At 44.0% G+C, this 26,501-nt stretch overlaps 2 protein-coding genes across 5 annotated transcripts in view; one reads left to right on the top strand and one right to left on the bottom strand.

The window, feature by feature from the left end:
* LOC139161376 (tubulin alpha-1A chain) overlaps positions 1-26,501 on the top strand; it is a 237,294-nt gene that overhangs the window by 54,459 nt on the left and 156,334 nt on the right. The window lies entirely within an intron of this gene.
* The window catches only part of TROAP (trophinin associated protein), a 32,667-nt gene continuing 21,248 nt past the window's right edge, over positions 15,083-26,501 (bottom strand). For all 4 annotated transcript variants that reach the window (XM_070740411.1, XM_070740413.1, XM_070740412.1 and 1 more), the window contains 4 exons: positions 25,256-25,354; positions 23,243-23,564; positions 21,221-21,393; positions 15,083-15,582 (listed from right to left, as the gene is read on the bottom strand). In XM_070740411.1, coding sequence (XP_070596512.1) covers positions 15,511-15,582; positions 21,221-21,393; positions 23,243-23,564; positions 25,256-25,354 — 666 coding nt within the window. In that variant the 3' untranslated portion in view covers positions 15,083-15,510. The remainder of the gene's footprint in view (positions 15,583-21,220; positions 21,394-23,242; positions 23,565-25,255; positions 25,355-26,501) is intronic.

Raw genomic sequence — 26,501 nt, 5'->3', positions numbered from 1 at the left:
CTCCTCTGACCAAGAAGACATGAGTGACAGAGAGGAGGAGAGTGTGGCAGACAGCTCAGAAGGAGATCAATTATCTAGCTCCTCCTTGGATTCAGAACAAGAGTTAATGATACAGCCACGCTGAGAGCGATGCATAGGCAACAATAACTGAGAGATTATTATCAAAGAAAATGAGGCCACCTGTGGTTGGATGGGGCTGTGGTAATTAGTGAGGCTGCTATAAATAGCAGCCTGTGGGTTTGGCCATTGTGGAGGATTATCTGATCATTGTATTTCGTGACTGCTTTACTGACTTTGACCTTTTGTGTGCTGATTTTTCCCCACTTTGAAACTAAACCAGAGCAAAGTGTGTTTCACTTTGTGAAAGAAGAAGGACTGTGAATTCCCTCACAGCTGCAAGCTAAGTATCACAGAACTGATAAGGGACTTGTACAAATTACCAGTTTGTTTGGAGACCAGTGCTCTTTGCTATACCAAAAGAGGGCTTAGGTTAAGGGAATTTTCATTATAAAGAACATTGTTTTGAATTTTCAAGCGTGCGTGTGTCTGAAATTTGTACCTGTGAATTTTTGGGAGGAGTCTACCAGAGAGCCCAACAGAACACACGGGAATGTAAAGAAGCAACAGAAACCTTTTATTTACAAAAGGTTTGAAGTAAACTATATTTACTGAGAAAGAGTAGCAGCATGTATAGATGGTCCTCACTAGCAACTGTTCAGAGTTAAAGCAAATTAAAAAATAAATGTTACTTATCGGGCAACTGACAACTGGTTTGCATTTACAACTGGTGGCATCATTCTGCATCACGTGATCACATTTTGCAATTATTATTATTATTATTATTATTATTATTATTATTATTATTATTATGCAATTTTCCAGCAAAAAACAGCAAATAAAACCCCATCCATTGGGGGGGGAAAACTGGATTGATATTTATGACCATGTAATTTGCTTAATGACTATGATAATTTACTTAACAATTATTATAAAGATAAAATCTGGTCATATAGTGACTCGACTCGCAACCACAACTACTTGCAACTAATATTCTAGGCTCAATTGTAGCCGTAAATTGAGGACTATCTATATCAGTGACGGCAGAGCGACCTTTTTTGGTTCATGTGCCAAAAGGGTGTGTGTGCATGTGCTAGCACACACAGATGTGCCACACACATTTCCTCCCACCCACACATACGTACCCCCCTGCGCTGACCTTGCACATGTGTACAATCCCCCTCCCATGTAGTATCCCTAGGTCATGTGATTGCTTTTTGCAAACCTTTGACAAGCAAAGTCCCCTCACATCCTGGACACAAACTGTTTCAACTCCTACCCTCAAAATGTCGCTATAGAGCACCACACACCAAGATAGCTAAACACAAGAACAGTTTTTTCCGGAACGCCATCATTCTGCTAAACAAATAATTCCCTCAACACTGTCAAACTATTTACTAAGTCTGCACTTCGATTACTAGTTTTTTCCCATTATTCCTATCACCCATCTCCTCCCACTTGTGACTGTGTGATTGTAACTTGTTGCTTATATACGTAAGGTTTTTATTAATATTGTTTCCTGACTGCTTATTTAACCCCTATGACAATCATTGTTATACCTCATGATTCTTGACAAATGTATCTTTTCTTTTATGTACACTGAGAGCATAGGCACCAAAGACAAATTCCTTGTGTGTCCAATCATACTTGGCCAATAAAGAATTCTATTCTACTCTAAGTCAATGGGAAAGCCAGATTCCCTTTAAACCACCATATTACTGACTTAACATCTACAATGATTCACTTAACAACAGTGGCAAGAAAAGTGGTAAAATGGGGCAACACTCACTTAACAACTATCTTGCTTAACAGTGGAAATTTTGGACTCGTTTGTGATAATTAATTGAGGACTACCTCTATCACTCTTTGGAGGAGATTAAAGTAGCAAAAAAGCACAAGCTGCATTAATTCCTAGATTTTGGCTAACTGGGATTTTTAAATTCAGGGCTAAAAGCTGATCCACAAAGTTTCATTCCAATTATTTCTAGATCAGTGTTTTTCAACTCGAGAGCTTTAAGAAATACGGGCCTCTACTTGCAGCCTTTCCCAGCCAGAAGCACCTCTCAAAGTTGCAAAATTTGAAAAACACTATTCCAGATCTAGAAAATTGCATTGAATAGAATAGAGCTTTGTATTGGCCATGTGTGATTGGAATTTGTCTTGGCGCATATGCTCTCAGTGTACATAAAAGAAAAGATACATTTGTCAAGAATCATGAGGTACAACATTTAATGATAGTTCATGTTCTGTCTGGGTCACTCCAGAAGCCAATACCAACCCAAAAAGAGAAGCCAGACACACTGGTAAAAGGCAAAGGCAGTTTATATAATTCAAGGAAAACACAGGTAACAGAAAATGTCCTTACAAACAGGAAAAACGCTGGAACTTCAAATATATACACGAAGGCAATAGTCCATGACGCAATACCAGATTCTTGCTGACAAGACGAAGCTGTAGATAGCAAACAGACGCCTCCCACGAGTCTTCCAGACTGCGAGGCCACAAGCCAAGATCAGAGACGCTGAGAATCAAAACAGGTCACCGCAACTCCAATTGATAACACTCCACATGGCTTCAAGACCTTGCCTGCCTTTTAAACCCTGCTGATGAGGACCACACACAAACCCAGCTGTTTCTAATTCAATGGTGATAATATTTCTTTAACTGCTCCTTTCGTTGCTCTGAACGTCTCTGTCTCATGTCAATTACAGCTTGTGCGTCATCACCTAATGATTCCAAGCTACTGGCTGGGGAGAGCCCCCCCCCACCTGGGGCTCTCATGCTGTTCTCCTTCATTCCATTCCTGACTCTCCTCTCCCCCGTCCGACTGTTCAGCCCCCTCCTCTGCGCTGTCATCCTCCTCCGGGCATGGAGCCAGCAGAGATGCAGCCGGTCCCTGAGCAGCCTCAGCCTGAACCACAACAGTCCAGGTACAAATAAGGCACCAAATCATATTAGGAACCAGTCAATATAAATTGTAAAGATACAAGCAACAAAGTTACAATCATACAGTCATTAGTTGGGAGGAAATGGGTGATGGGAACATTAGAAGTAGTGCAGACTTAGGAAATAGTTTGACAGTGTCGAGGGGATTACTTGTTTAGCAGAGTGATGGCATTTGGGAAAAACTGTTGTGTCTAGTTGTCTTGGTGTGCAGTGCTCTATAGCGTCATTTTGAAGGTAGAAGCAGTTTGTGTACAGGATGCGAGGGGGTCAGTAAATATTTTCCCCACCCTCTTTTTGACTCATGCAGTATACAGGGCCTCAATGGAAGGCAGGTTGACAGCAATTGTTATTTCTGCAGTTGCTTGTCATTGTCACAGACTATCAGCTGCAGTTTAACTTCATCTAGTTTGTTCAACAGGGCAGGCCTGTTTTGAACATAATGTTAAGTTATACGCTGTGGTTTATAATGTTCAGTTGCTCAACTCATGCAACAGATTAAACCGTAACCATTTAACTGTAATGTGTAAATCCAACCTCTATATACCCTGTTGCTCCAACGATATCTTGATGAAGATAATAGTCATAGCTATATGTTGTACATCAGTGATGGCGAACCTATGGCAAGCCATATCTGTTGGCAGGGGGGCCATTGCCCTAGCTCAGCTCCAATGTGCATGTGCGTGCAGACCAGCTGATTTTTGGCTCACACAGAGGCTCGGAGAGGGTGTTTTTGGCTTCCAGAGAGCCTTGGGGGGGGAATGGGGGAGGAAGCCTTTGGAGCCTGGGGAGGGCGAAACACAAGCTGACTGCGCTCAGCAGAAGCTGGGAAACAGGCCGATTCCAGCCTCCAGAGGGCCTCCAGGGGGGCGGGGAAAGGTGTTTTTCCCCTTCCCAGGCATTGAATTATGGGTATGGGCACCATGCATGAATACATGCACCCGAGGAAAAAAAGGTTTGCCATCACTGTTGTACATTATACAATATACAAGTAACTGTATATTACTTATATTGAAGACTAACCAATCCAGAGCAGTGCCAATTACAGATACTCCTCAACTTACAAAAATTCATTTAGTGACCGTTTGAAGTTACCGCTGAAAAAAAATTATTTGCAACCCTTTTTCACACTTATGACCTTTGCACCATTTCCACGGTCGCATGGTTTACATTCTGATGCTTGAGAACCGGTATATATTTATGACAGGTCCCAGGGTCATTTGACCATCTTTTGAGGCCTTCTAGCAAGTAAAATCAATGGGGAAGCCAGATTCACTCAACAACCGTGTTAGTAATTTAACAACTGCAGCGATTCACTTAACAAATGTGGCAAGAAAAATCATAGCATAGGATACAGCTCACTTAATGTTGTGGTTAGCTCTGGCTCAGCTCCTGCCCCAAGGACTGTGGATGTGGGGGAGACATCCACATGCCGCAGGCCTGTTTTGCTCCCGGTGGAATCTGCTGATGAAGGTTCCTCTGACCTAGAAGACATGAGTGACAGGGAGGAGGAGACTGTGGCAGACAGCTCAGAAGGAGATCCTCCTTGGATTCAGAACAAGAGTTAATGATACAGCCACGCATGCGGAGAGCGATGCATAGGCAGCAACAACTGAGAAATTATTATCAAAGAAAATGAGGCCACCTGTGGTTGGGTGGGGCTGTGGTAATTAGTGAGGCTGCTATAAATACCAGCCTGTGGGTTTGGCCATTGTGGAGGATTATCTGATCGTTGTGTTTCGTGCCTGCCTTGCTGACTTCAACCTTTGTGTGCTGATTTTTCCCCGCTTTGAAACTAAACCAGAGCAAAGTGTGTTTCACTTTGTGAAAGAAGAAGGACTGTGAATTGCCTCACAGCTACAAGCTAAGTATCTCAGAACTGATAAATTACCAGTTTGTTTGGAGACGAATGCTCTTTGCTCTACAAAAAAAGTGCTTAGTTTATTTGGATTTTCGGTATAAAGAACATTGTTTTGAATTTTCAAACGTGTGTGTGTCTGAAATTTGTATCTGTGAATTTTCAGGAGGATTCTACCAGAGAGCTCGACAGAAAACTTAACAAATTTCTCATTTAGCACTGGGCTCAATTATGTCGGTAAGTTCGAGGATTATCTGTACTCTGCCCCCATACCAGATGCACCAGTAGAATGCCTTGAAAACATCCCGTAGACCTACCAGGTTTGAGCTGCTAACTGGGGCGAAAACCTCTAGATATCACCAAGATACAGAAAATATTAACCATTAGCTGCCATCTAGTGATCAGACAGAAATCTACATCAATTAATGTCAACCCTGTGGTTGGCTTGTGGGAAGCCTCCCCCTCCCCAGAATAAAAATATTCTACAGCATATTAAAACGGCAGGATAGAATATTTCCCCCAGAGGAGGAGAGGAGAAAAATCTTAACTAAGGAAGAAAGCAGCCCCAGTCTTCCTGCCGTAGGAAAACAGCCTCAAGCAGAAGCTTAAAGAGGCTAATCTTTTGGAATGGAGATTTGATATCCATTCAGAAAGACTAGGCTAATCTGTTCATAAGCAAAGACCAACCAGAAACTCCAAATAAGCAACACACTGGGCAGAGCTGACAAGATTAGCTCAAACAAAACACCTAGTATTTTTATTTCCCCTCTTGCCTGTAGAGCCAACCATGAGCCCTAAATGATTCCACAGTAATCTGGCAATAATCGCCTGATACCGCATGAATCCCAGCGACCGATAAGGTCCCACAGAGTTGGCCTTCTCCGGGTCCCGTCGACTAAACAATGTCATCCGGCGGGCCCCAAGGGAAGAGCCTTCTCTGTGGCGGCCCCGGCCCTCTGGAATCAACTCCCCCCGGAGATTAGAACTGCTCCCACCCTCCTTGTCTTTCATAAACTACTCTAGACCCACCTATACTGCCAGGCATGGGGGAGTTGAGACATCTTTCCCCCAGGCTCCTTATAATTTATGTTTGGTATGTATGTGTTGTTTGGTTTTAATATGATAGGGTTTTAGTTATTTCTTTTAATATTAGATTTGTGCCATTATAATATTGTTTTTATCATTGTTGTGAGCCTCCCCGAGTCTTCGGCGAGGGGCGGCATACAAATCTAATAAATTAAAATTAATTAAATTAAATAACCATTAAAATATTAAAGGACATAGTATTATACAGGAACAAGAATCTCAACCACAAAGCCGCAAAGAATGTATAAAAGCCCACCTACTCTGAACCTCATGTTGTCAGCTACCCCAGAAACATGCGGCTGTCACTGATTTCTGGCTACCAAATAAACAGAGACTTCCTGTCCTGCCTCCATTTTATTTTCAGTATCTTTCTCTTGGCTTGGAACCAAAGCTGATTTTTCTTGTAACAGGCTGTATGATCTCTCTCTCTCTCTCTCTCTTTCTCTCTCCCTCTCTCTCTCTCCCTCTCTCCCTCTCTCTGTCTGTCTCTGTCTGTCTCTCTCTCCCTCTCCCTCTCTCTCTCTCTGTGTCTGTCTGTCTCTCTCTCTCTCTCTTCATATGGAGGGTCAAAATATGAAAGCCCTTGTCGTGTCACCTGAGCTTCTAAGAAATACTCTGGCTTGATTTCTTCCACTACAGATTGTTTTATTCATCGGGCAATCCACAGTATCTGGAGTATCCTTTGCCAGAGGCCATAATTCTAAAGCACCTATTTTCTTACATGAACCTTGTTTCTTCATCGTCCAACTTTCTGAAAATATCACGGCTCAATGACTTAGATCTTTATACCCAGAAAAAACATCTTTGAACTCTGGTTTTTTCTTGGTCCTGCGTAGCCGTTTTTATACGGGCGGTGAGTAGTTTGATTTCTGGGCTGCTTCTAGTTTCATTACGGATTATTGATCCAAACAAATTGAAATTGTCAACTATTTTTATTTCTTCTCTGGCAGGGATGAAATTATTGATGTTACCAGTTAGAAGCTTTGCCGTGGATTACACGTAGGGCATTCCAACCTCACCGTTTCTGACCTTTATTTCACGCGCAGCTACAGCAGCAGTTGGAGAACCAAAGAGGATGTAGCTCCAACCGCGTTATAAATGCCAGGTTTACTCGGATGAGTAACCTTTGTTGCTTTCCACTTGATTCTCGAGGGCCTTCTTCTTCAGCACTGGATCCCGTTTTGTTTTGTTATGACTGTTCATCAGATTTTCATGACAAGATACAGAAGCAGATAGTCTGGGCCGTCCTCCTTGTGAGGAATTCTGGGATGGTTGCCATTGTTACAAGAGACCCTCCACTGCCAGTGCTACTTCATCTTTGAGACTCATTCTTCCAAAAGTCAGAATGAGAAGAGAATGACAACAGCAGCAGCAGCAGCAGAATACGGGCAGTCCTCGATTTACAAATTTTCATTTAGTGACCAAAGTTACAAAGGCATTGTTCTGCGGGGCTCTCTGGTAGGAGCCTCCCGAAAATTCAAGGGTACAAATTTCAGACACACACACGTTTGAAAATTCAAAACAATGTTCTTTATCCCAAAATTCAAAATAAACTAAGCACTCTTGTTGTATTGCCAAAGAGCACTCATCCCAAAACAACCAGGTAGTCTGTACAATTTCCCTTAAGAAGTCATTAAGTACTTAGCTAGCATCTGTGAAGAAACTTCACACCCCTTCTTCTTCCAACGAAGTGAGACACACATGTTGCTCTGCTTTGTTTTGAAAGGTGTGAAAAATCAACAAACAAAGTCCAGAAACCAGCAACACAGGATTCCTGACGAACTGCAATCAGATACTCTTCCACAACGGCCAAACCCACATGCTGCTATTTATAGCAGCAGCCCTAATTACTGGAGCCCCACCCAAACACAGGTGGTCTCTCTTATCTCCTGTAATATGTCTTTACTTGGTCTCTTCTACGCATAATTCTGCGCTTGCGTGGGTCCAAAATGTCTTCATCCGAATCAATGGAAGGTAAGGGAGATTGACTGCCTGGGCTGTGTGCCAAGCCCCCCTCTGCCGAGTCACTCCCACCTTCTTCTTCGTCCGAGGAAACTAAACTCTGAACTGACTCTGTTGGCAATAACACAGGCCTGTGACATGTTGAAGTTTCCCCTGCATCCACCTCCACATTCCCTGGGGCAGGAGCTGGGCCATAGCCAACCACAACAGGCACTGAGAAAAGTGACATGACCGTTTTTCACGCTTATGGCCTTTGCACCATTTCAGTGAAGGGTTACCAAAAATTTTACTATCGCACTGTGGGCGTGGCTTATTTTGTGGGTGTGGCTTGATGGTGATTCACCCACATCCTAGAAGTGAGCAGCTACAGAACAGTGAAATGACAGAAACATCTCACTTAGAATTTTGAAAGCCCGTTTTCAGCGTTGTCATAAAGGTGCTTCATGATTAACATGGCCACTCACAAAATAATCACTTCCTCAAAGGCAACGATCTAAAGTGTTCCTTGCTACTTTCGCAGCCTAAGTGAACATCCCAAAATGCTCCATTCCACATAACAGCCTTAACCCTCCTTCCTGCAGACTACCAAAGAAAATCAAGGTTTCTGGCAAAACATTAGGTTTCAAGCATTATTCGTTTTATTTTCTAGAGCACGGGTCCCCAAACTTGGCAACTTTGAGACTTTTAAATTTCAACTCCCAGAATTCTCTGGCCAGCTATGAAGACCTGTGTTCTAGAGAATGCTATAGCCATTTGGAAAGGAGGCGGTGGCACAAACCCAGATCACACAGAATTAATTCCAGATCTTCTCTCATTATAGTTTTCCTAGACACTTTTGTTTGTAGCAGAATCACCAGCTTTGGGGGTTTTAAACGCTTTTGGGAAGGACACAAAGGCTGCTCAAAGAAGACGCCCTGCATTTTCTTTCAACATCTTTCAGTGCAAATTGGGTGCTCTGGGGTGGAGCTCCATTTTTGCTATCCCCACTGCGTTGCCCCCCCTCCCGCCATCAAGGCAGCAGCCCACCCCTGCAATATCCCCATGGCCAGGTGACCAAATTGGCAGCTGGCTCACATTTATGAAGGTTGCAATGTCCCGGAGTCATGGGATCCCTTTTTGTGATCTTCTGATAAACAATGTCAATGGGGGAAGTCACATTCACTTAACAAATGTGCTATTAACTTACCGTATTTTTTGAAGTATAAGATGCACCTTAGTTTTGGGGGAGGAAAACTAAGTCTTCGGAGGGGGGCGGCATACAAGTCTAATAAATTATTATTATTATTATTATTATTATTATTATTATTATTATTATTAAAATAGGGGGGGGATCTGCCTATCAGGTATTCATCTGGCCAGCGTCCTTAGCCTGTTCAGCTTCAGCACATTATTTTATCCCCTGGTTAGGGCTTTTAAAAAAACCTTTTTTGGAAGGAGTAGCAATGAAAACAAGCCTGCAAAGACTTAGGGCTGAAAAAAAACTTATTTGGTGTTGTGGTTAGCTCTGGCCCAGCTCTTGCCCCAAGGAATGTGGAGGTGGAACATGCCGCAGACCTGTTTTGCTCCCAGTAGAATTTGCCGACGAAGTCTCCTCTGACCAAGGAAGCGTGAGTGACAGGGAAGAGGGGAGTTTGGCAGACAGCCCAGGAGGAGATCAATCATCTGTATCATCCCTGGATTCTGAACAAGAATTAATGACACATCCACGCATGCATAGAGTGATGCATAGGAGACAACAACTGAAGGATTATTACAGGAGATAAGTGAGGTCACTTATGGTTGGGTGGGGCTGCTGTAATTAGTGCTACAGATAAAAGTGAAGCCTGGTGTTTTAGCCTGATGGCAGTTTATCTGATTCATTATTTCATCAAGATCGTGGTTTTTGCTGTTCAGGATTGTGTGTGTGTGGACTCTCTGGACTTTAGAATTGGACTCAATTTCCCAGTTATTGGGTGATCAATTGGATTGCATTTCACCTGTGCCTTGTGTGTACCAGAAAATCCCTATGACATTTTTAAAAGGGAGCTGTTTCTGTTTTTCTGTTTATAAAAACTTTTGGGTTTTCCTTTTATCGTGTGGTGTGTGTCTTCCTGGACTAATTACCCTGTAATTACGGGTAGTTGAGACAGTCAGCAGAACAATTTGGAGTAGCAATTTAAAAATACTGCAAGCCAGGAAAAGCATTAGCACCTCGTTAGGGCTGAAAAAACCTTTTTCGGAGGGAGCAGCAATGAAAACAAGGTTGCAAACTGGGAAGAGCTTGTGTTTTTTATTGATATGTTGTGAGCTGCCCCGAGTTCATGGAGAGGGGTGGCATACAAGTCCGATTAATAAATTAATAAATAAGATCGTTAGCACCTTGTTAGGGCTGGGGGGGGAGGTTTGAAAAGGCTATATTTGGAATATAAGACGTGCCCAAATTTTCAGCCTCTTTTTGGGGTAAAAGGTGCGTCTTATACTCCAAAAACACAGTAATAACTGTAATGATCCACTTAACAATTGGGGCAAGAAAGGTCATAAAATGGGGCAAACCCCACTTAACAGCGGTCTCACTTTGCAACAGAAATGTTGGACTCAGTTGTAAGTCAAGAACTATCTGTAAGAGGTTAGTGAGGTGATTGTTTTTCCTTCCCTCCTGCCTGTCATATTCCCAACTTTAAAAAGTTCATTGCATTAAATATCTTTAGTCCAAGCCAAAATTAGATAGACTTTTAGAAGCATATAACAATTAATTGATAAATATATCAAAATCATAATGTGCATCACTCATTTGCATCGTTTCCTTCCAGACTGATGAAAAAAAGCTGAGTGTTCTCAAGAGAGTTCAGGTATGAGATTCAAGATCAGCACAACTTAGCCTCTTCCTGGATAAAATGCCTTTTATTTACTCCTACTTATATATTTTTTTAGACAGGTGTCCCTGCTCTTCTCCACAGCAGATAAACTCCAAAGACAGAATGTGAATGAGGTACCGGCAGTGACCATTTTTTAAAAATGGGATAGATATAAAATGCAACTACCAGAGTGATAGTTGGGAAGTGAGTGCCATCTAGTGGTCCAACACTAATATGACCACTCCTTTGTTCTTTCAGAATCGAAGTCATCTTTTTTAGACAGGAGCTAATATCAGAGGAAAGACTATACAGTATGTCCATATCTCACAATTCAAGAGACAAAATGGCTCCCCTCTCTCTTCTTTTACAGTGGGCAACCTCACCAAATATCTAATTATATTTGGCTCTCCTCGCCAGCATTGTCTTCTTAGTTGTGGCTTCCATGACTCCATCCTCACTGCAGTTTAGGACACTCCTTAGGATTTTTATTCACAGATTCTTGTTTGTTTGTTTGTTTGTTTGTTTGTTTGTTTGTTTGTTTGTTTGTTTGTTTGTTTGTTTGTTTGTTTGATCAGGTTTCTGTGCCGCCCTTCTTTCCCCCTTAATTTTTCTGTCTTACTGGGGCTCTTTGTACCTATGATTTCAGGATCATATTATATTTTTAGGCTTTCCCATATGAATTGAGCTTGTCTTTTGGGATTTTGAGTCGCCCTCAGGGCCTTAGTATCTACCTTCCTGATGTTCAAATGATTAATGCCTATTTGATTCTTCTGGAGCTCAGTGGGAAGCCATTTCTCTTTCCAAGGAAACAGTACAGGAATAATCTGCCTTGGTCTTTATTCAAGAAGTTTTTCAACTAGGATAGTTATGGGGTCTGGGATTTTCTGGTGGCCTCCCATCCAAACAGTAACCAGGTCCAACTCTATTTAGCTCTTTAATTTTTAATTTAGCTCTCTCTTTAGCTCTTTAATTTTAACTAAAGTCAGTCAGAAGCTGACCACTCCTTTGTTCTTTCAGAATCAAAGTCATCTTTTTTAGACAGGAGCTAATATCAGAGGAAAGACTATATGTCCATATCTCACAATTCAAGAGACAAAAGAGACAAAAAATCTCATCTATAAGTCCTGTCTCTCTCCATGTTGCAGGTTGCAGCTTTAAATACAGAATATTTGGTAAAGGATTATTTTCAGGTTAAACATTTTCTGGGACAGTACAATACTACATGTTCCCCTTCATGCAAAGAGCTGTTTACACAACAAAGCACTTGATGAAGTAATCTGTTATTTTCTGATCAGTCTTTTCTCCAGGCAAACTTGCTCTTGGTTTAATTCGAGGCAAAGTATATTCTCCTGCAGTGGTCCGTCCACATTGCACAACCCTTAATTTTTTAAAATTAATTAATCTATTTATTTATTTATTTATTTATTTATTTACTTGATTGTTATTTTATTATTTTATTATTTTATTATTTTATTATTTTATTATTTTATTATTTTATTATTTTATTATTTTATTATTTTATTATTTTATTATTTTATTATTTTATTATTTTATTATTTTATTATTTTATTATTTTATTATTTTATTATTTTATTATTTTATTATTTTATTATTTTATTATTTTATTTGTCATACAAATATAGTATTGTATTGTAGTATGTTTAACATGATATAAGTATGAAGTAGGGATAGAAAAGATAAAAAGACATTAGGACAGGAACGGTAGGCCTCAAGGTGCCCTTATTTCCTAAAGCAGCTGCCCCTGTGTGCTGAGCTTTCCTCGCGTGGCCATCTTGCCCTTGTCAGGGAAAAGAGAAATGTTTCCCCTGCTACACCAGCGAGCTGAAAGCCTGCCTGGGAAGGCTGTGGTTAAAGCTTGATATCTTTGCAAGGCCTACAGGAAAGAGCAAGTACATCATTTGTTCTCATTTACCTCAGATGAAATAGGACGGGAGTAGTTGAACGAAGCAGAGCTTGCTGGGTCATCCATCACTGCCCATTGGGCATGACAGGGGCAATAGAAATGAATCAGATAAAAACTACTTTACCTAGAGCCCAGGTACAGCTGGGCTTGGTGAAAAATTAACCTTTTTGCCTGAAAAGAGCGAGGTTTTTCCTTGGTCCGACCATTTTTATTTTTATTATGTTGTTTGTGTCTTACCCTTAAGGTCACTTTATCAGTCTTTCCACACGAAAGCAGGAAGCGAGATTCTGAAGCCTTCCTCACCACCGCCTTAAATCAGATACTGTAGTATGTGTTCACACCGTGTTTTAAGCCATCTGAGGGTTTGCTTGAGTTCGTGCATCACAATGAGTCAAAATTAATCCATTTGGGTTTATCCAAAAGAAACTATACTGCTGGAAAAAAATAAAGGGAACATTTAAAGGGAACACCTTCATGGCATCGGGCCAGAATATCTCCGAAACCGCCTTCTGCCACATGAATCCCAGCGACCAGTTAAGTCCCACAGAGTTGTCCTTCTCCGGGTCCCATTGACTAAACAATGTCGTCTGGCGGGACCCAGGGGAAGAGCCTTCTCTGTGGTGGCCCCGACCCTCTGGAATCAACTCCCCCCAGAGATTAGAATTACCCCCACCCTCCTTGTCTTTCGTAAACTTCTTAAAACCCAGCTCTGCCACCAGGCATTGGGGAACTGAGACATCTCCCCAGGGCCTATACAGTTTATGCATGGTATGTTTGTGTGTATGTTTTCTTTTAATAAGGGGTTTTTAGTGATTTTTAATTATTAAATTTGTTATATATTGTGTTATTATTGTTGTGAGCTGCCCCAAGTCTACGGAGAGGGGCGGCATACAAATCTAATAAATAATAATAAATAAAATAATAATAATCATAAACAACAGAATATAACTCCAAGTAAATCAAACTTCTGTGAAATTAATCTGTTTCCTTAGGAAGCAATACTGATTGACAATCAATTTCATTTTATTGTCAACACATTCAACTTTGTACAGAACAAATTTATTCAATCAGAATATTTCATTCATTCAGTTCTAGGACGTGTTCTTTGAGTGTTTCGTTTATTTTTTTGAGCAGTATATTTCAACTGTGGTTTAAACAAACCAAAAGTGACGTAATCATTTCATAACCTTATGTGTGAAAAATTCAGGGGGAGAACTAAATATCATTTCAGCAGCCCCATCGAAGCATGGCTAATATCGGGAGCCATAATAATCAGGACTTACGGCTCAGTGGCGGGTGCTATTTACCTTCCCCACTGGTTCACATTGAATCGGAAGCACACATTTTGTGTATGCACATCACTTCCTGGAAATGACCTTTGCCCAAAGGGTTTTTTGCAGTCCGCAGCAACCAAAGGACCAGTTCAAAAGCATGGACTACTGGTTTGGTGAGCGGTGCCAAATTTCTGCCAGTTCGGCAAGAGGTGGCCAAATTTCCACTACCGGTTCTAAAGGAGCAGTCCGAACCGGCAGCAACCCACCTCTGCTACAGCTCCTGATATTGGGAAGAGCCGAGGTGGTGCAGCAGATAGAGTGCTGTACTGCAGGCCACTAAAGCTGACTGTAGATCTACAGGTCAGCGGTTCAAATCTCAACACCGGCTCAAGGTTGACTCAGCCTTCCATCCTTCCGAGGTGGGTACAATGAGGACCCAGATTGTGGGGGCAATAGGCTGGCTCTGTTAAAAAGTGCTATTGCTAACATGTTGTAAGCCGCCCTGAGTCTAAGGAGAAGGGTGGCATAAAAATCAAACCAACAAACAAACAAACAAACAAAATAATAAAATAAAAAATAAAAAATAAAATAATATAAAATAGTATAAAATAATATAATATAAAATAATATAAAATATAAAATTTATAATTATAATATAATTAACTCACTTCTACCCATAAATATACAGTATTGGGTAGAACTGAGTTAATTATATTAGTCCGGCCCTCTAAAACCATCCCAATTTCTCATGCGGCCCTATGGCAAAATTAATTGCCCGCTCAATATGCTTATGATACCCAACCATCATCTTGTAGAGCACTTGGAGCTTGAACGGGACAAACTGATGAATGATGAAGTTGCCATTTGTTGAATGTGGCTCCTTGATCTAGCTCTCATGAGGGACTAGGTCCCTGACTTTGAGGATCCCCACGCAATTTCAGCCAGGACTGGACGAGCAGTTCAGTTTGGTGGACGACGGCAACCTGAGGTGGTTTTTGCAACAATATTGTGCTTTGTCACTATGCAACTTGACTTGACGCAACTATGAATTTTACTGTTTCATTCAGTTGCTGTTCAAAGGAATGACAGTGGTGAAAAAAAAATAACCTTATAACCAAAAGAGAAGAAATAATGGAGGTAGAAAGATTGGCAATTGGTCTTTATTTTTCTATTCCGGTACAAGTACAAAATGTGTAAACCAAAGTTTTACTCCCTTCATACAGTAGTTACCTGTGATCAGCACACACAGCCAGCGAGGTGCGTAGAAAGCACCTTAACAAAATCTGTCAATGCAAGGCTATTTCATAGGGTGGCTTTACTAAAATATCTTCTAAACTCAAACACCTTTAAAAAAAACAAACCAGGGCAACTCTTTTATGGTTAGTTTATTTATTTTTTTAAAAAACTGTTTGCAATTAATATTAATGCATCCTGGAAAATGCAGCACCATCTTGTAGTTCCTTGTCACAATGGCTTTTGCAGCTTCCTGGCCATCCCTTTCAACTGTTGCCACAGGCAATTCTGTCTCTCATCGGCCACAACCCCAAAACAGAGGCACGGCTCCTTTTTTTCTTAGGAGAGTGGAGTCCTTTCTTCCTCTGAAGATGGGGAAAGGGGTGCAGATGCCAAGATAGGCGTAAAGTGCTGATTAAAGAGAGAGAGAGAAAATTCAGCGAAGTTATATATTCATTGGCCATTATAGAAACATAGAAGACTGACGGCAGAAAAAGATCTCATGGTCCATCTAGTCTGCCCTTATACTATTTCCTGTATTTTATCTTAGGATGGATATATGTTTATCCCAGGCATGTTTAAATTCAGTTACTGTGGATTTACCAGCCACGTCTGCTGGAAGTTTGTTCCAAGGATCTACTACTCTTTCAGTAAAATAATATTTTCTCATATTGCTTTTGATCCTTCCCCCAACTAACTTCAGATTGTGTCCCCTTGTTCTTGTGTTCACTTTCCTATTAAAATCACTTCCCTCCTGAACCTTATTTAACCCTTTGACATAATTATATGTTTCGATCATGTCCCCCCTTTTCCTTCTGTCCTCCAGACTATACAGATTGAGTTCATTAAGTCTTTCCTGATACGTTTTATGCTTAAGACCTTCCACCATTCTTGTAACCCGTCTTTGGACCCGTTCAATTTTGTCAATATCTTTTTGTAGGTGAGGTCTCCAGAACTGAACACAGTACAGTGGTACCTTAAGATACGAACTTAATTGGTGCCGGGGGGAGGTTCGTAAGACGAAAGGTTCGTAAGACGAAACATTGTTTCCCATAGGAAACAATGTAAAGTCAATTAATCCGTGCAACCAAAAAACCCCCCGCAAAAAAACGGCTTTCCGCGACTGCTGGGAAGCGGCGCGGCTGTTTTAAAAGGTGACAGCCGGCCTGGGGGGCTTCCCAGCACAGGGTTCGGGGGTGCTGGGAAGCCCCCCAGGCCGGCTGTCATCTTTTAAAAGAGCCGCGCCGCTTCCCAGCTGTCTCCTGAAGCCGAACGCGGAAGTTCGGCTTTGGTGTTTGGCGTTCGGAGACAGCTGGGAACCCAGCGGTCTCCCGAACGCCGAAACCGGAAGGGGCAAGGTGGGGGGGGGAGAACGGGAGGCTCAGCATTCCGTCAGTCGCAGCGCTGGCTGTCAACTTTTCTTTTTAGCACTGGGGAGGCAAGTCAGCTCCTGCCCAGTTTTAAAAAGAAAAGTTGACAGCCAGCGCTGCGGCTGACGGAATGCTGAGCTTCCCGTTCTCTCTCCGCCCCCTCACCCCTTCGCCCCCCTGTGTTCCTAGGAGAAGTGCTGGTGAGGAGCAGAAGGTCTGTCTTGCCTCAATCCCCAGCACTTCTCCTAGGAACACAGGGAGGCGAAGGGGCGAGGGGGGGGGAGAGAGAACGGGAGGCTCAGGAAGGGAGCTCGGGAAGGAGCCCACGGTCAGTCGGCTGCGGGCGGAAGGCGATTGTTCCGCTGCCGCCAGCATGGCCTGGCTGGCAGCGGAAGATGTAACGGAGCCCACGGGGGATTCGCCTTCCTCCCACCCGCAGCCGACTGATCGTGGGCTCCTTCGCAACCTCGGAGAGCTTCCAGGGCATGAAAGCTCACGAAAACCAGGAAGCTCTCCGAGGTTGCGAAGGAGCCCACGATCAGTCGGCTGCGGGCGGGAGGAAAGCGAATGCCACGGGGCTGGGCTCGGCTCCCCCCTCGGCTCCCCCCCTTACCAGCCTCACCGCGGAAGGCTCCATTCTGTTCCCTGAATGGAGACCGCCGGCCGCTCAATCGGGCCGGCAGGGAACAGAATGGAGCCTTCCGCGGCGGGGCTAGTAAGGGGGGGGAGCCGAGGGTCAGTGACGGGAGGCGCGGCTTGATCCGGGAGGCGCGGCTTGATCCGCTGAGCCTGGACGGCCCGGAAAATCCCAGCCCGTGTTGCCCGCGGCGGCGAGGGAAACCGAGCCAGGAGCCGCGGTGATGCTGCTCTCGGCTCGGTTTCCCTCGCAGCCGCAGGCAACACGGGCTGGGATTTTCCGGGCGGCCAGGCTCAGCGGATCAAGCCGCGCCTCCCGGATCAAGCCGCACCTCCCGGATCAAGCCGCGCCTCCCGGATCAAGCCGCGCCTCCCGGCGAGGCTCAGTGACGGGAGGCGCGGCTTGATCCGGGAGGCGGGGCTTGATCCGCTGAGCCTGCACGGCCCGGAAAATTCCAGCCCGTGTTGCCCGCGGCGGCGAGGGAAACCGAGCCAGGAGCCGCGGTGATGCTGCTCTCGGCTCGGTTTCCCTCGCAGCCGCAGGCAACACAGGCTGTGATTTTCCGGGCGGCCAGGCTCAGCGGATCAAGCCGCGCCTCCCGTCACTGAGCCTCAGTGACGGGAGGCGCGGCTTGATCCGCTGAGCCTGGCCGCCCGGAAAATCGCATCCCGTGTTGCCTGCGGCTGCGAGGGAAACCGAGCCAGGAGCCGTGGTGATGCTGTTCTCGGCTTGGGCTCCCTCGCCGCCGCAGGCAACACGGGCTGCGATTTTCCGGGCGGCCAGGCTCAGCGGATCAAGCCGCGCCTCCCGGATCAAGCCGCGCCTCCCGTCACTGAGCCTCGCCGGCCCGGAAAATGGCAGCCCGTGTTGCCTGCGGCTGCGAGGGAAACCGAGCCAGGAGCCGCGGTGATGCTGCTCTCGGCTTGGCTTGCCTCGCCGCCGCAGGCAACAGGGGCTGCGATTTTCCGGGCCGGCGAGGCTCAGTGACAGAAGGCCCGGGAGGCGCGGCTTGATCCGCTGAGCCTGGCCGACCCGAAAGATCGCAAGGCACGCTGCCTGCGGCGGTGAGGGAAACCAAGCCGGGAGTAGCGGCGACGCTGCTCCGGTTGCCTGGTCCTCTCCTGCCTCCCACGCTGATGTTCCCCGCTGCGTCGGGCGCCGCCAGCCCCGAGTCGGACGCACCCTCGCCGCCGTGCCCAGCCGCTGCCCGCCCCGTCCTAGCCGGAGCCTGAGCCGGGCCCGCTCGGTCACGCCTCGCCCGCCCGATCCTGCGCCTCCTGCTTCCCCCCCCAAGCCAAAAATACAAAGGCGGTCTGCCGCCGCCCGCGGAGCAATGGGAAGCTGAAGCCGCTGGCAGTTTCAGACTCCGTTTGCTCCATGCTGCTCCGCCCTGCCTGTCATGTGGTGGCAGACCGTCTTTGTGTTTTTCGCTGAGGGGGGAGCAGGAGGACCTTCCTGACTCCCTTCTCCAGCGCGGGACCTCCTGCCTTCCCTCCCAGCCAAAAACCCAAAGCGGTGACAGCCGGGCTGCGGGGCTTCCCAGCAGCCTCCGGAATGCCGAACCCGGAAGTTCGGGTTTGGCGTTCGTAAGATGAAAAACGTTCGTAAGAAGAGGCAAAAATTTTCTGAACCCCGGGTTCGTATCACGGGTTGTTCGTAAGACGAGGGGTTCGTATCTTGAGGTACCACTGTATTCCAAATGTGGTCTCACCAGCACTCTATATAGCGGGATCACAATCTCCCTCTTCCTGCTTGTTATACCTCTAGCTACGCAGCCAAGCATCCTACTTGCTTTTCCTACCGCCCGACCACACTGCTCACCCATTTTGAGACTGTCAGAAATCACTACCCCTAAATCCTTCTCTTCTGAAGTTTTTGCTAACACAGAACTGCCAATGCAATACTCAGATTGAAGATTCCTTTCCCCCAAGTGCATTATTTTACATTTGGAAACATTAAACTGCAGTTTCCATTGCTTTGACCATTTATCTAGTAAAGCTATAAAGCTTCTAACAACATTATAAAGCTTCTAACAGCATCTGATCCAGAACATCTCCTGAAATGGGATGACAACTGCTACATCTTTAAGGACTAAGTTCATTCTTTAGCCTCAAGAGAAAAGAAGTTCCAGATAACTTTTTGAAAGTGCTATATTACCAAAGTGATAATTGCTATGGGATAGAAAAGTATTTCTAAAAATTATAAATGTGTGTCATGAAAAAAAAAAACCTGTTAGAAAATTCAACCCTTTATTATTATTTCTCAAAGCAGCGAACATATCCAACATAGTATATTTTCCCCACAACAACAGCCTTGTGAAGTTAATTGTCCTGAGAAAGAATGACTGGGTCAAGGTCCCTCAACCAGCTTTTAGGTCTAAAGCAGGACTTGAACTCATGGTCCTTTTGCTTTCTAGCCTGGTGTCCTAACCACTAGGCCAAACTGGCTCTCTTGTTTGCCTCTTTGTCCAAAAAAAACCCCCAAACAAAAAAAATTAATTCTGAATGGCACCAAATCATCTACATATTTTAGTAACTTACACACAAACTACACGAATGCCTCGATAAGCTTCAAGTAAAGGGGATAAAGACAAGAAAATGATGGACAATCTCGACCAACAGCAAGTTGAACTACAATGCCAGTGGGCCACCATTTCAGTCCAGGCAAACACAGCAATTAAAATGTCTGCAGTTTAATGGCAGTCCTGTCTGAGTATAAAAGAGCAAGCATATACCCTTTTGTTTGAAGAACGAGCCTGTCTTGAAATAAAGGTTAATACAAAGCTATTGCTTGCCACAGAAAACAGCTCAGAACATGCCTGGTCCCATGGTAAGAATGTTCCGGAATGCCCCTGTTCTGCCCTCAGCACACCTGCCTGTTCTACAAGACGGACATAATTCTACAGGATAGACATACTTCCGGCACCTCCCTTTTTCTCAGAAATACAGTGTTCCCTCGATTTTCGTGGGTTCAAACTTCGCGAATAGCCTATACCATGGTTTTCCCAAAAATATTAATTAAAAAATACTTCACAGGTTTTTTTCTATACCATGTTTTTTTCTGCCCAATGACATCATACGTCATCGCCAAACTAATAATTTTTGCAAATAAAGAACAAAAAAAATAATTATTGTTAATAAATAATTATGTCTATAAATATCAGGATCACTAAGTGTCTTATTCAATGGGGAGTACCAGTAATAATGGTGAGTAAATGGTTGTTAAGGGAATGGGAAATGGTAATTTAAGGATTTAAAGTGTTAAGGGATGGCTTGTGATACTGTTCATAGCCAAAAATGGTGTATTTACTTCCGCATCTCTACTTCGCGGAAATTCGACTTTAGCGGGCGGTCTCAGAACGCATCCCCCGTGAAAATCGAGGGAACACTGTAGATCCTTTTAAACCTAAACATTATTTTATTTTATTAAATTTATACGACGCTGTTAAGCGACTCTTTACAATTCTCATAAAAAACAAAGGTACAAAGCAATAAAACAAATTTTAAATCAATAGAGATTAAATATTTTAAAAAGAAAACAAAATGCTACAGGGTGTAGCAGGGATCTTCTTCCTAACTTAATTATCACCTCCGACATGGAACATTCCCATCAGGCAGAGCCAGGTTTTGAGCCTCTCAGAGTAGGCCAAGGAAGAGGGATGGAGGAAGAGAATTGCACCTCGTGGGGAAAACGCCTCATGTTAGGCAGCACACTCGATTCAAAATTGTGGGAACATGCATAAAAGGCTCAACCCGTTTTGAACACTGCAGATCCTCTGAATTTGGGCAAACAAGCAAACAGATCCTTCCTTTGCAAACCAAACGGAGTAGAGCAAAAAAAAAATTCATGTGGGAAAATGGCAGCCTAGCCCGTCATACAGAAAGGTACGAAGGGGAACAACTGGCATCCCTTGAGCTACAAACAACAACACGGAGCGTTCTTTCAATTGATTATTTTCTGTGAACATCGGGAGTTGCTTTCGGCTTAGGTAACCTTGACTTGCCGCCCACTCCGCACATCGGCAAGCGAAGTCCAATCTTACCATGGTGTCGTGAGCGTTCAGCATTTTTGCTACCGGCTCTTGGCACCGAAGGGCCGAGGGCTGAGCCAGGGAGGCAAGGCGAGACGTGTAGAAGGCACATTCGTCATTTAGACAGGCTTCGTGGAAACGGAGGGGGGCAGTGCGGAGGTGATCCAACCGTTGTTTTGCGAGACCTGCGGGGGGCAAACAGGGGGAGGCATAGACAGATTTTGGCAGATCATAGACAGTTTTTGGGTACTTCCTGACTCTGTTCTAGCCCTGGTGAATTGCCGGTTCCTGGGTTACTGTTCTTTTGGCTAGTTTCTGGTCTGCCATTCCTCTCTCTCACGGGGATCTATTTAAAGCTCCCAGATTAGATTGGTAAAACACTTTCCCAATGCATTATTCTTCGTTCTCATAAGGAACAAACTATGCTTTGCCAGGAATCCCTCCTTTCATCCCATTTTCAAGCATTCCTTTTGTCATTGCAGCCAATGCTCCCTCTATTTTTTTTTTTGGTGTGGGAGGAAAAGTATAGTGTCTGAGCAATAGTCCCTTCAGGACTGAGCAGCATAGAAGTGTGCGTGTGTGTGTGTGGGTGGGTGGGTGGGTGTGGGTGGGTGGATGGATGGATGGATGGATGAATGAATGAATGAATAAATAAATGGGGAAAAAAATTCCCTTCTTTTTTATTAAAAGAAATTAATAATAAAACAAAACCATCTCTCTCTCTCTCTTTTCATTCTCTCTTTCACTCTCTCCCTTCCTCTCTTCTCTCTCTCTCTTTCTTTCTTCCTCTCTCTCTCTTTCTCTCTCCCCCCTCTTGCTCTCTCTCTCTTTTTCTCACTTTCTCCCTCTTTCTTTCTATCTTGCTCTGGGGCGGGGGATAGGGAGGCTCGGCACCGTCACATCCACGGCAGGTGGGGGCGGCCGGTGCCTCCCGTTACGCGGACTTAGAAAAGGCTGTGTGGGAAGTTGTTTTGGGGCACGCGTTGGCGCACCTTAGAGGGAACATAGATTGCAGGCATAACTACGGTTGTTCCCTTCCAGCATTTTCTCGCTTTTTCCGGGGCCAGGAGAAAATACCTTTTGTGCCCTCGATTCTTTCACAACGCCTCAGAGTCCCTTGCAGTGGTTTCAAGGCTCTTTCTGGCTCTGTGATTTGTTCTCACAGGGAACAGTGGAGAAAGGAGACCTGTCAGTAGGCTTAAAGACTGCAGGGAGTCCTTCTGTCACATCGCCATTGTACGCTTCGGAAGACAGACTGCTTTTGACAGATTGCCCAGCCAGTACTGCTTCACAGCATTCTCAGTGGGTATCTCCAGTCATTGGTGGAAGGTGGGTGTTTGGCTGGCAATCTTTAATATTTAGTTAAAGCTCTGTTTTTTATCCTATCGAACTAGCTCTAACAATCTCTAGTCAACCAACGCTTGTTCTGAAAGTAGAACTGAAGACCTACGACTTATCTGCAGGTTTTACTGTTCATGGACTGTGATCAAGTCAGACACTTCTTAAATAGTGAGTCTCAGACACTGAAAAACGCTATGAGTGAATTTCAACAAGAAGCTCTAGAGCAGGAGCCTCCAAACGTGGCAACATTAAAGACCTGTGGACTTCAACTCCCAGAATTCCTCAGCCAGCCATTTTGGAGTCCCCTGCTCTCTAGAGCAGTGTTTCCCAACCTTGGCAACTTGAAGATATTTGGACTTCAACTCCCAGAATTCCTCAGCCAGCCATTTTGGAGTCCCCTGCTCTCTAGAGCAGTGTTTCCCAACCTTGGCAAATTGAAGATATTTGGACTTCAACTCCCAGAACTCCTCAGCCAGCCATTTTGGAGTCCCCTGCTCTCTAGGGGTTGGCTGGGGAATTCTGGGAGTTGAAGTCCAGATATCTTCAAGTTGCCAAGGTTGGGAAACACTGCTCTAGAGCTTCTTGTTATTGCAAAAAAAAGTCCAGAACCACTAAAATCTCTCAGTTCCTTAAAAGTGCCTACTACCCACCATTACTAGAGACCTTTTCTTCAAGCTGCCTTTCCTGTCTCACCTGCACTCGTCGTACTGAATGAAGGACAGACGATTTCTTTCTGGGGGGGACTGGGGCAGGCATGTAGCTGGCTGGAAGTGGCGTGTGTGGAGCAAGGTGCCGGGGTAACAGACCCACTATTCAAGCCTGCAGCCTGTTCACACAAGCTTGGCTTAGGATCCCCGGGAGGTGTTGAAGATGGTTCAGGTTCAGGTTCAGAAACTGGAGGTGGTAAGCTGTGAACCGTCAAGCGCTTGTGCAATTTCTTTAGTGAGGGGGCCTCCTCATAATCAATGACACCGTCCATCTCCTGCTGCAAGAGCTTGGCCAGGTACTCAATACGCTGGAGGGAGAAGAACACAAAGAATTGCGGGGGGGGAGGTGTCTCCAGCCAGAATCCACAGGAAACCTAGATCACCTAGCAAGCAACAGGGCTCCACCTCATCTACGCTCGACTTGTTTCTCCGTCTCAGAGGCAGCAGAGCTGCTCTTCCCCAAAAAAGGCCTCCGGAGCTCACTTCTATACAATATAGCAGCCCCAACCACCCTATACCATCCCTGCCACCGCACCGCCTATGGCTTTCAGAAAGCTCTCCTGGGTGACTCAGCAGGTGAACCCAGGGAGTCTTCATGGAACCCATGCGGAAGTAATAATAATAATAATAATAATAATAATAATAATAATAATAATAATAATAATAATAATATTACAACATAATATTAAAATTTTATAATATTTTATAATATAATATTATTATTATTATTATTATTATTATAAAATTATTGTTGTTGTTATTATTAATAATAACAACAACAACAACAATAACAACAACAATAACAATAATAATAATAATAATAATAATAATAATAATAATAATAATAATAATAATAATAATTTATTAGATTTGTATGCCGCCCCTCTCCAAAGACTTGGGGCAGCTCACAACAATAATAAAAAACAATATTATAGCTAAACAAATCTAATATTAAAAAAGAAGCATATAAAACCCTATCATAATTAAAAACCAAACAGCACATACATACCAAACATAAAATATAAAGAGCCTGGGGGAAAGGTGTCTCAACTCCCCCATGCCTGGCGGTATAGGTGGGTCTTGAGTAGTTTACGAAAGACAAGGAGGGTGGGGGCAGTTCTAATCTCCAGGGGGAGTTGATTCCAGAGGGCCGGGGCCGCCACAGAGAAGGCTCTTCCCCTGGTGCCCACCAAACGACATTGTTTGGTCGACGGGACCCGGAGAAGGCCAACTCTGTGGGACCTTATCGGTCGCTGGGATTCGTGCGGTAGCAGGCGGTTCCGGAGGTACTCTGGTCCAATGCCATGTAGGGCATTAAAGGTCATAACCAACACTTTGAATTGTGACCGGAAACTGATCGGCAGCCAATGCAGGTCACAGAGTGTTGTAGAAACGTGGGCGAATCTGGGAAGCCCCACAATGGCTCTTATCGCCGCGTTCTGCACGATCTGTAGTTTCCGAACACTTTTCAAAGGTAGAGAGCATTGCAGTAGTCGAACCTCGAGGTGATGAGGGCATGAGCGACTGTGAGCAATGACTCTCTGTCCAAACAGGGCCGCAACTGGTGCACCAGGCAAACCTGGTAGTGTTTGTTGAGGCCTTCTCTTGAGAAATTTGCTCTCAACTTCCATATCTGCAGCCCCGCAGCCCTCTAGGCAGTTCCTGACAAGGCCCATCCACGTATCTAGATTTTTTTTAAGATCAACCAAGGCTGCCGATGCTGCCGTTGCTTGTTGCTTCTCTCTTTAACAACCACCCTCTCCTCTGCAGGTTTAACATAACCACCACGCATCACTTTTGGGAGCCATCCTGTGGGGGTGGGGATGTTCGGGGCCAAGCCAGTGGGGGAAAGACCGCAGGTTTACAGCCTCTAATAGCCACTTTAGCAATCTCTGACTTCACTTGCAGTCACCACATGGCACGTTCCTCATTTAAAACTCATTTGGGTGGGGGCACCAAAATTTGACTCCCACTCTCAAATTAGGACTTTTTGGCCTACCTGAAGCTTTCCCATTTCTGGGTTAATCACAGGAGCAGCTGGCACTTTCTTCACCGATGCTGCCGTATCCTCATCAAAAAGACGCACAGCTATTTTCCCCTATGTGTGTGTATGGATAGGGAAATGTCAAATATCACTTCCTCTAAAACAGCATCCTACCAAAGGTCTGTCAAGAACAGGCAGAGACATGAGGAAGATTTTCTCCCTGGGTTTTTTTTTTGGCTGGGCAATGATTTATTTTATTATTTATTTATTATTTATTAGATTTGTATGCCGCACCTCTCCAGAGACTTCCCGACCCCAGCATGGCTGCTATTAGTTTCGCCAGGCCTGCCAAATGAACTTTTATTTGATTTATATTATTTCTGGTTTTACAAAAATGCAATTTTTGTAATCTTCTTTTTAAAACCAGAAATGTCTTCAAAATAAATGTTTGTAGACCACATTTAGCAGATAAAAATGTACATATTGGGCAAATTAGCAGATCATAATTCTATATTTAACAAGTTTAGTTAAAGTTCAGAAATCATGTTAACCAAGAATTTTATAATTTGCAACAACGAAAAAGTGAATAGAATAAATAAGAAATGATGCACCCTAAAACACAATCTATGCTGTTTCAGCCCCCTATACATACAGTATATAGTAACATGAAGTAATTAATTATAACCAAGAGTTATCTGATTGGGCCTCCAGAAAAACTTAAATGAACATCTAGGTATCTGGGACATATTTTATAATAAACAAAGCTTTTGAGGTAGTCCTCGACTTACGATCACAATTGAGTCCAACAATTATGTAATTTACAATCTATTGTAAAGTGAGACATTTTTTAAGTGAGTTTTGCTCCATTTTACAACTTTCCTTTCCACACTTGTTAAGCGAATCACTGCAGTTGATAAGCCAGTTAACCAGCTATTAATGAATCTGGATTCCCCGTTGACTTTGCTTGTCAGAAGGTCGCAAAAGGGAATCACACCACTGTGGGACACAGCAACGGTCTTAAGCATGAACCAGTTGCAAAGGCTCTGAATTTTGATCATGTGATCATAGGGAGGACGCAAAGGTCACCATTGTGAAAAATGGTCATAAGTCCATTTTTTTCCATTGCCGTTGTAACTTTCAACAGTCATTAAATGAACCGTTGTAAAGTCGAGGACTACCTGCACTTGTGGCAGATACAAACAAGAAAAATTGCTGAACTGTTCAAAGAACGTCGGGCCATGCGTTAGAAGTGTCCTGGACA

The sequence above is a fragment of the Erythrolamprus reginae genome, chromosome 2 (assembly GCF_031021105.1).
Source record: "Erythrolamprus reginae isolate rEryReg1 chromosome 2, rEryReg1.hap1, whole genome shotgun sequence".
NCBI classification, from domain to species: Eukaryota; Metazoa; Chordata; class Lepidosauria; order Squamata; family Dipsadidae; genus Erythrolamprus; species Erythrolamprus reginae.
Note: the sequence above shows the minus strand (reverse complement) of the source record. Positions and strands in the feature narration are given on the sequence as shown.